This window comes from Salvia hispanica, chromosome 2 (genome assembly GCF_029641045.1).
Source record: "Salvia hispanica isolate PSC_SH4W2 chromosome 2, Shi_PSC_v1, whole genome shotgun sequence".
NCBI classification, from domain to species: domain Eukaryota; kingdom Viridiplantae; phylum Streptophyta; class Magnoliopsida; order Lamiales; family Lamiaceae; genus Salvia; species Salvia hispanica.
Window position 1 is genome coordinate 53,008,521 of NC_142693.1, and position 10,049 is coordinate 53,018,569.

At 37.7% G+C, this 10,049-nt stretch overlaps 1 protein-coding gene across 4 annotated transcripts; it reads left to right on the plus strand.

Annotated features, from left to right (window-relative positions):
- The first annotated feature begins 912 nt into the window (after positions 1–912).
- LOC125218667 (ABC transporter C family member 5-like) lies at positions 913–9,132 on the plus strand. Of its 4 annotated transcripts, none has more exons than XM_048120388.2 (13): positions 921–1,119; positions 1,328–1,384; positions 1,473–3,627; positions 3,745–4,065; positions 4,152–4,238; positions 4,541–5,227; positions 5,308–5,472; positions 5,848–6,142; positions 6,535–6,749; positions 7,208–7,513; positions 7,658–7,721; positions 7,835–8,074; positions 8,551–9,132. In XM_048120388.2, the coding sequence occupies exons 3-13, from the start codon at positions 1,534–1,536 to the stop codon at positions 8,661–8,663; spliced, it is 4,587 nt and encodes a 1,528-aa protein (XP_047976345.1). In that variant the 5' UTR covers positions 921–1,119; positions 1,328–1,384; positions 1,473–1,533; the 3' UTR covers positions 8,664–9,132. The 4 variants fall into 4 exon arrangements, with proteins under 4 accessions (XP_088920232.1, XP_088920233.1, XP_047976345.1 ...); XM_048120396.2 differs by lacking the exon at positions 921–1,119 and adding an exon at positions 1,169–1,245; XM_089064106.1 differs by lacking the exons at positions 7,658–7,721; positions 7,835–8,074; positions 8,551–9,132 and having other exon boundaries at positions 913–1,119; positions 7,208–7,304; positions 7,411–7,513.
- The last annotated feature ends 917 nt before the right edge of the window (positions 9,133–10,049 follow it).

Consider the following 10,049-nt stretch of genomic DNA (forward strand, 5'->3'; position numbering starts at 1 on the left):
AGTATAATTTTTTTCTAGTTTATTATATCTTTTTTATTCTTTCTATTAGTCCATTTAATTTTTTTAATTTCATTTTAAAAATTTTTGTGTCCAAAACAAGTACTCCCTCCGTCCGTCATTAGGAGTCCCATTTGAGTTCGAGATGAAAGTGGGTGAGAAAAAATTATGAAATATGGAGTCTATTTTTTTTATATTAATTTTATAATAAAATGTGGGTGGGATGAGTTAGTGAAAAGTAATGTGTATCTATCATTTATAATAAAAGTAAACCGGAACTCATAATGACGAACGAACGAAAATGATAAACCGGGACTCCTAATGGCGGACGGAGATACAACTCTACTACATTTGACTATTCTAAAAGAGAAAACACATAAGATTGTTACATTTAAGACTTGGTGTTTTCATTTAAGACTTGGTTGGTGAGGTGGGTGAAGTGAGAAATTTTACAAACGTGGTTCGTGTGCTTTTTAGTTTTGTTGCTGATGTGTTCAATAATAAAGGAGAGGGATATGCATCATATGATCATTTAAATCCAAATATCAACTTTTTTAATAATCCACCTTCTATAAACTAAAGTTAACGGATGATCAAATAATTTGAGGAAAGTACGGATTTGATCAAAACACATTATAGTAGCATGAATTTATATCATGTTCAATTGATAAAGAAAATGATCAGTTGGAGATTATTGCGGTTCAAAATATTTTCATTTAACTGAAATTGAAGCCCTAACTACTATACTACTACAATCTACCTAAATCACAGATTTAAACGTAAATCCAGTTGAGAATCACAATGTTATCTTAACGGAATCATTTTTTATGGTAACAGACGACATAAATTCGGATTATAATTAAATAGCATTGTCAGCCTAGCTGCTAATCTTTTATTAATGATTAAAAAATATGATCATTTCATTATAGTATTATTATAAATACACAGTGAGCTCAGAGAAACGCACGCTTAGATCTCTCACTGATTCACCGATTCTGATACTCATACTGATTCACCACCATCTCCATTGCAAACTTCTAGCTGTGAGCTAGTGGTGCCACACTCCTCCTCTCTCATCACTCTGTTTTTTCAGAAATCTAGCAGCCGATCACCGCAGCGCAGGTCAGTTTTTTGGTGATTCTAATTGTTTCTAATTTCTAATTTCTAATTCAATTTGTGTGCAATATGTAGAAAAAGGTAGTAGTGAATTGAGGGGGAAGAGAGAGAAGGTTTTGGAAGAGTTTGAATGTGATTGTTATTGTTTTCTTCTGCTTCAGAATCTGCTGCTGTTTGCTGTATTTGGTTTTGATGACTTTGTTTTCGTGTGCAGATTGTTTTTGTCTTCGTCTGTGACTTGTCAATACTTTGCGCATTCAATTGCCAGATGGTAAAATGCCCTTACCTCTATTTGATCTCTTAGCATTACATTACCATTGCCACTGGACTTCGTTCCTAACGTTTCTCTTCTTCTCCAGCTCCTAGGCATCGATTTCTATCGGTTTTCTTCTTTGGATATTGGCATCGCTAAGGATTATCATGGTTAATGATCTTTTGTTGGTTGCTGGGGCTTCAAACGGGGTGTTGCTCGCCTTTAGGGAGCTGTCCGTGTTGGAATTAGCGTCAGTTTGCATCAACCTGACGCTGCTTCTTGTGTTGCTGTTCATTGAATCTGCGAGGTGTGTTGCCGTGTGTTGTGGCGGGACTCGGCTGTGGAAGGACAACTTGGATGGGAGTGCTGTGGATATTAGCCAGAATGGAGTTGCGGATGGCGAGGAAGTTCGTGACGTTGTGATTGGTAAAAGATACAAAGCTTCCGCGTCGTGCTGCTTTTATGTTTTGTTAGTTTATGTTTTCGTATTGGTGTATGATGGAATTGGTCTGATACGAGAGGGTGCACAAGGCGAGAGTGGAAATTCTGCTTGGACTGTCCTATTGCTGCCTGCAGCTCTAAGTTTAGCTTGGTTCGTGCTGAGCTTTTCGGTTCTTTATTGTAAATACAAGGCTGCTGAGAAATGTCCATTGTTGTTGAGAGTTTGGTGGATTGCATCTTTTATTATATGCCTGTGTATGTTGTGTGCTGATGGTAAAGGATTTCTTGAAGAAGGATCAGACCAATTGGATTCTCATGTTTTAGCAAACATTATTGTTACTCCAGCTTTTGCTTTTCTGTGTTTTGTTGCTGCTGGGGGTGCTACTGGTATCCAAATCAGTAGTAACTCTGGTCTTCAAGAGCCATTGCTGCTCGAAGAAGAAGCAGGGTGTCTTAAGGTTACTCCTTACAGTGAAGCTGGGCTTTTCAGTTTGATCTCACTTTCATGGCTGGACCCACTTCTTTCAATTGGTGCAAAGAGGCCACTGGAGCTGAAGGATATCCCGTTGCTTGCACCAAAAGACCGTTCCAAGGCCAATTACAAGATATTGAACTCAAGTTGGGAGAAACTGAAAGCAGAGAATCCCCGGAAACCGCCTTCTCTAGCTTGGGCTATTCTCAAGTCTTTCTGGAAAGAAGCTTGGCGCAATGGAATATTTGCTGGGCTGAACACTTTGGTGTCTTATGTCGGACCATATATGATTAGTTACTTTGTGGACTACCTATGTGGAAAGCAGAGTTACCCAAATGAGGGTTATGTTCTTGCTGGAATTTTATTTGCTGCAAAGTTGGTGGAGACTATTACAACCCGACAGTGGTATCTTGGGGTTGATATTATGGGTATGCATGTTAGATCAGCCCTCACAGCAATGGTATACCGGAAAGGCCTAAGACTTTCTAGCTCAGCTAGGCAAAATCACACCAGTGGAGAGATCGTCAATTACATGGCTGTGGATGTTCAGAGAGTAGGGGATTTTGCTTGGTATCTGCATGACATATGGATGCTTCCTCTCCAGATTATCCTTGCTCTTGCAATTCTGTACAAGAATGTTGGAATTGCTTCACTTGCCACTCTCATTGCCACTGTTGTATCCATTATTGCAACTGTTCCAGTGGCAAGGATTCAGGAAAGCTATCAAGACAAGTTGATGGCAGCCAAGGACGATAGGATGAGAAAGACTTCAGAATGCCTCAGGAACATGAGGATTTTGAAATCGCAGGCTTGGGAGGATAGGTACCGTTTGATTCTAGAAGAAATGCGGACAGTGGAATTCAAGTATCTGCAGAAAGCCCTTTACTCTCAGGCTTTCATCACTTTTATATTCTGGAGCTCCCCTATATTTGTGTCAGCTATTACATTTGGGACGTGCATTTTGTTAGGAGGTCAGCTCACAGCTGGCAGTGTTCTTTCTGCTCTGGCTACTTTCCGGATCCTGCAAGAACCACTTAGAAATTTTCCTGACTTGGTATCTATGTTGGCACAGACTAAAGTCTCCCTAGATCGGATCTCTGGATTCTTGCAGGAGGAAGAGCTTCCTGAAGATGCAATCACTACTTTGCCAAGAGGCATTTCAAATGTGGCCATCGAAATAAAAAATGGGGACTTTTGTTGGGATCAGTCTTCGCCTACCTCTACCCTTTCCAATATACATATCAAGGTAGAGAAGGGAATGCGTGTTGCTGTTTGTGGTGTGGTTGGTTCAGGGAAGTCGAGCTTCCTTTCTTGCATCCTTGGTGAGATTCCAAAAATCTCTGGTGAAGTAAGTCTGATATTTTGGCTGCTACCTTCCTTTCCCTTGTGCCTATCCTTCATTCTTATTGTTCTAGTCAAGAAACTTGGTTAAATCTGACATCTCATCTCTGGCTTTATATGTTAGGTTCGAATTTGCGGATCTGCAGCCTATGTCTCTCAGTCTGCTTGGATTCAATCAGGCAACATAGAAGAAAATATCCTCTTCGGAAGTCCCATGGACAAGGCAAAGTACAAGAGTGTTATTCATGCATGTTCGTTGAAGAAAGACCTGGAGTTATTTTCGCATGGTGATCAAACCATTATTGGTGATAGAGGGATAAATCTTAGTGGTGGTCAGAAGCAACGTGTGCAACTTGCTAGGGCACTGTATCAAGATGCTGATATTTATTTGCTTGATGATCCCTTCAGTGCTGTTGATGCACATACAGGCTCAGAATTATTTAAGGTTTGGAAACCATTTCCTTATTTTATTTGCATTTTGCAGACCTAGAAATTTTTTATCTGGCTGACAATACTTTTCTGGAACTGCAGGAATATATACTCACGGCCCTAGCTGCAAAAACTGTTGTTTTTGTCACCCATCAAGTCGAGTTTTTGCCTGCCGCTGACTTGATTTTGGTATCGCCTTCATTGCATTTGATTTCGTTGTCATTTGCAGTAGAGTTAATTTGTGAAAATTATTAAGTTATGCACTAGCTGGACTCCAGATTTTGTGGTTGATTTTGTTATTGCTTTCCACATAGATCATACTCTGAATTTGAGAGATTTCTGCAAACAAATTTTAGAGCTAGTGCACATGCTGCAATCCCATTTTCATAAACTAGGAGTACAAGATAAATGATTCAGAGGAATTAAAGATAGTTGTTATCCTTTCATATTACCTTTTTCTGTTTTTTCAGCTCTTCTACCATAATGTGCAGGTTATGAAAGAAGGTCAGATTATTCAAGCTGGAATTTATGATGAACTCTTGCAAGCAGGGACGGATTTTAATACATTGGTAGAGGCTCATCATGAAGCAATTGAGGCGATGGATTTTTGCAACCTTGTTTCTGAAGAATCTGATGAAAATGATAATCTTAAGTCTCTTGTCACAGTTGAAATGCCCAATTCAGCTAGTATTACTGGCTTGGCAAAGGAAGTCCAAGAAGGTGTATCCTCATCAGAACAGAAAGCAATTAAAGAGAAAAAGAAAGCTAAACGTTCAAGGAAAAAGCAGCTCGTCCAGGATGAGGAGCGGGAGCGGGGAAGAGTCAGCATGAAAGTGTATTTGTCATATATGACAGCTGCATATAAGGGTTTATTGATTCCATTGATTATTCTTGCCCAAACAATGTTTCAGGTCCTTCAAATAGCTAGTAGTTGGTGGATGGCTTGGGCAAATCCACAGACTGTAGGGGATGAGCCCAAAACCGGTAGCATGATGCTTATTGGTGTTTATATGGCACTTGCCTTTGGAAGCTCATGGTTCATATTTATCAGGGCTGTTCTTGTTGCTACATTTGGTCTTGCAGCTGCACAAAAATTATTTCTGAAAATGCTCAGAACAGTATTTCGGGCACCAATGTCTTTCTTTGACTCTACTCCTTCTGGACGAATACTGAATCGTGTAAGCCAATGCCTTTCTGTTTTTACATTCAAAATCCTTAACATTAATTCACCTCTTATGGTGCTGCCTGTGATTACCAGGTGTCGATTGATCAAAGTGTTGTTGATCTCGATATTCCATTCAGACTTGGTGGCTTTGCTGCGACAACCATTCAACTTCTTGGTATTATTGGTGTAATGACACAAGTAACCTGGGTAGTTTTGCTTCTTGTTATCCCAATGGCAATTGCTTGCGTGTGGATGCAGGTATGTAATTATTCCAATAAATTCTTCCCTCTATGCAAGTTGGTGGTTCAGTTAATCTAAACCTAAGCAAATGCATCTACATGATAATTGGATGATTTTTATGTAAGGAGGTCCATAAATGTACCCAAAATGTATTAGCCTAAACAGCCATATAAGGCATGATCGGCATGTTTGTAATTTATTGTTTCTTATTTATTGAACCCATCCCGATTAACTAAATGTATAAGATTTATCTTTTGTCTCGTGTTGCTGTTTTTTTCCGAATAACTTCAATGACAAGCATTTTGAATCTCATTGTAGCATGCATTTGTTCAATTCTGTTATAGTGTTAATGTGTTAAACTTAATATGAAGTCTGTTTCTTTCACAAATGCAGAAGTACTACATGGCTTCATCCAGAGAACTTGTCCGCATAGTTAGTATCCAGAAGTCTCCAATAATTCATCTTTTTGCTGAATCTATTGCTGGAGCTGCTACAATCAGAGGGTTTGGGCAAGAAAAGAGATTCATGAAGAGGAATCTATATCTTCTTGATTGCTTTGCTCGTCCATTCTTTTGCAGTGTTGCAGCTATTGAATGGCTTTGTTTGCGCATGGAATTGTTGTCCACATTTGTGTTTGCCTTTTGTGTAGTCTTGCTTGTTAGCTTACCAGCTGGAAGTATAGATCCAAGTAAGTAAATGATGTAAATCACTCTTCTTTGTGTTGATTATTTCTGGTCTGTAGCTTATAGTTTAACTTTTAACTTTTACCTCAACTTGGATAAGTGTACCCTTTTTGTCATTTGTACACATTGGACAAAAGGGACGATGGCTTCTGTCTAAGTATATGTTAAACTATGCTAATTGCACAACACTTCAGATATGATTGAAGTTATATCATTTGTAAGCATTACACGAAAGGATTGGTGGTTTCTATCTACATAACAGATATATTAATCTATTTGTGAAACACTTACTCATTCATATATGAGCTGCTAATTGCATTCTTTGAGAAAAGAATGGATAAGATGGTGGACAATATGTCACTTTGTTATATTCTAATTTTAAAATCTTCCTCCTCAGGTATGGCCGGCCTTGCAGTGACATATGGCCTCAATATGAATAATCGCTTATCCCGATGGATACTCAGCTTTTGCAAGCTTGAAAACAAAATTATATCAATAGAAAGGATTCATCAATACTGTCATATACCTAACGAAGCACCTTCAGTTATTGAAGACTCACGACCCCCATCTTCATGGCCTGAAAATGGCACAATTCAACTAATTGATTTAAGGGTATTCCATTTTTTTTATTTGTTTACTTTCCAATTTATTTATTTTTACATGTCAAGTTCAAAGTTTAAACATACATATAACTGTATCCTTCTTATTGTATAGTACATTAAATTTTTAATTGAAATTTCTTATTGACGACTGGTACACCAAAATTTATCGGAAAGTATTTCAATCAAAGTGGGTCAAACAGCAATATGAGGTTAATCTGTTGTTCAAACAGCCTAATCACTTTGCACATAATGTTGCATTCTAGATGGCCAGCTTGGACGTCAATGATCGCATGCTATCCATCTCATAATATCATCTATGACAAGCATGTAGATCATTTATCCCTTGTACATGGTAGACAGAAAACTTGATGAATTATAAACAATAAAGAGAATTATTATCTCTAGTGTGAGAGAGAGTTGGGGGAGATGGATTTGAAGATTACTTACTGACTATCATGTTTTCTACAGATTCGTTACAAGGAGAGTCTTCCTGTCGTGCTCCATGGTGTCTCCTGCATATTTCCAGGTGGAAAGAAAATTGGAATTGTTGGGCGTACTGGAAGTGGTAAATCTACCATGATCCAGGCTCTGTTTAGGTTGATAGAGCCAGAAGGGGGTAGAATAATTATAGATAATATTGACATTTCAACAATCGGTCTTCATGACCTCAGGAACAGGCTGAGCATCATTCCCCAGGACCCAACATTATTTGAAGGAACTATCAGAGACAATCTAGACCCACTTGCGGAGCATCCAGATCAAGATATTTGGCAGGTAGATACTTTTTCGCCTTTCTCCATGCCGTCAATATACAGTCTGACCATTTGGACTCAAATGCAGAATGTTAAAGAGCTACGGATTTCTTAAGATAATACAAAACCATTCATGATTTTCATTCAATGCATCAAATTGCTGCAGGCACTTGATAAATCACAGCTAGGGGATGTTGTTCGTCAAAAAGAGCAAAAGCTTGACACGCCTGGTAAGCAACTATCCTAGTATTTAACTTGAATCAGGCTTCTTAAGTGGAAAATGAGCCCAATCGATGGAATTTTGAGCAACAAAGAAGTGATCTGTTGTATGTGATGTTCACAGTTCTAGAAAATGGAGACAACTGGAGTGTGGGCCAGCGACAGCTGGTATCACTCGGTAGAGCTTTACTCAAACAGGCGAGAATTCTGGTGCTTGATGAGGCAACAGCCTCAGTTGACTCTGCAACAGATAACCTAATCCAAAAGATAATAAGATCAGAATTTAAAGACTGCACTGTTTGTACAATTGCTCATCGTATCCCAACTGTAATTGACAGCGACATGGTTTTGGTCCTCAGTGATGGTGCGCTTCTATACCCTTGCAGTTCTTCACTTATACTAAAGTTGTCTATAAAAATGGTTGGAAAATTGAAAAGTAAAAGAAACTTTAGCTAAAGTATATTAATGTGTTGGTGTAAACCCCATCTTTCTGCACTTGCGATGATTGTGGAGTGCAATTCACATTTTTACTAGCTTCACATTTCCCTTTCATGCAGTTTCTCCAAGTTCTCTTCCTAGGTTATTCCCTTTCATCTCGTCTGTTACTCATGACACTAGGCACATGCATCTGCCAAGTTTCATTCTTGTTTTCACCTTCAAGACCATTTTATCTTCTTGTGCATTGTGATCTAGACCAACAGTTTGATGTTCTGTGTGTGATCTCATATTTGGCCTACTAACCTTGCAATTCGCCATAGTTAATCCTATACCTACAATAGAGTTGCAAGCACTAATGGAGCTACACTAATCCCTGTGGATATTTATACATATGTTTTGCAGGTCGGGTTGCAGAGTATGACACTCCAGCACGACTGTTAGAGGACAAATCGTCCATGTTCCTTAAGCTGGTGTCAGAATACTCATCACGGTCCAGTGGTGTTCCAGATTTCTGATACTAGTCATCCGCTCGATGTCCTGTCTATGAACATGCATTCTCCACTCCACGTGCTTTCTTTCACTCTCAGCTGCTACTGATGATCCAGCAGGCTGAAGAGCCGGTGGCAGGTGGCCTACCATCTGGCGAGTTTAGAAACGAATTGTAGTCGGACTCCAACGAGAACCGCAGCATTGTTGTTTCGGGACGCAGAAGGGGGTGGGTGGGGGTAAGTACCGCATTCGGAGGTTTTGGTAGGCTAAGGTGAATAGTGATGACCAAGTAAAAGAAGAGAGCATGATGACCAAGTAAAAGAAGAGAGCAGCTGCATATTTGTACTTAGCTAGAGCTAGTTTTTTTTTTTCTCCTTGTTGTTGAAGTGAAGGAACATTTGTGTAGGTGTAAGGAAGAAAATTGTGGTCATCTTATTTCATTATTGTGTCCTTGTTGATTGAATTAAGGTTACCCCACGAATGTGTATTTATGAATTTGATTGTGTGGTAGGAATAGGATCACGTGGATAGTTTATTTTATTTCCTTTTTTTTTATGATCCATTTTTATTTCCAATGTGGAACACTTTTTAAATCCAAACACTAAAAAACACTAAAAAGTTTAATTAAATTGACACACTGGAATAGTAGCTACTTTCGTCCTTTAATAACAGAAATTATTTCTGTTTTGGTTCATTCCTTAAAAGTAGAAATTTCTAATATTTTTATTCTAGGAAGTGAACTTCAACACCATCTACTAACATTATTGATTTATTTTCACTAATGTTTCTCTTCATCTCTCACTTTATTAATTCTTCTCTCTTTTTATCAATTGTGTATTAAAATTCGTGTCGTTTCAAAAAGTTCTATTTTTTTAGGAACGGAGGTAGTGTTAATTATCAGTAGTATGATATCAAATAGCACATGTATGTCGTCTTTTTGTTACAATAAATAATTTTGTTTTAAATTATTTTTTGTTTAGTTTTTCTTAAACACTTTTTATGCTTTATATACTCAAAGCTAATTATTTCATTTTAAGAATAATCTTTGATAGTATTGTACTTTCTTAATCTTTGATAGTATTGTACTTAGAAGTTAGAATACATAAATATTTCATTGAAAGGTTATTTTTTAGTGTTTATAGATAAAATATAAAAAGAGTTGTAAAAAAGAAAAGAAAGAGAGATAGTAAATCTGCAAGAATTAGTAGTATAAGTTTTCGTAGTGTTGTGACAGCCTCCTACAATAGTTAAATATATATGTATATAGTTAATAAAGTAGAGAGAGAAAATAAAATTAATACTCCATTCATTTCATAAAAGATGTTATACTTATAAGATGATACGAGATTTTAGAAGATTTTATTTTGTGTATTAGGTGAAAAGTGAAAATATAATATTTATATTAAATGGCG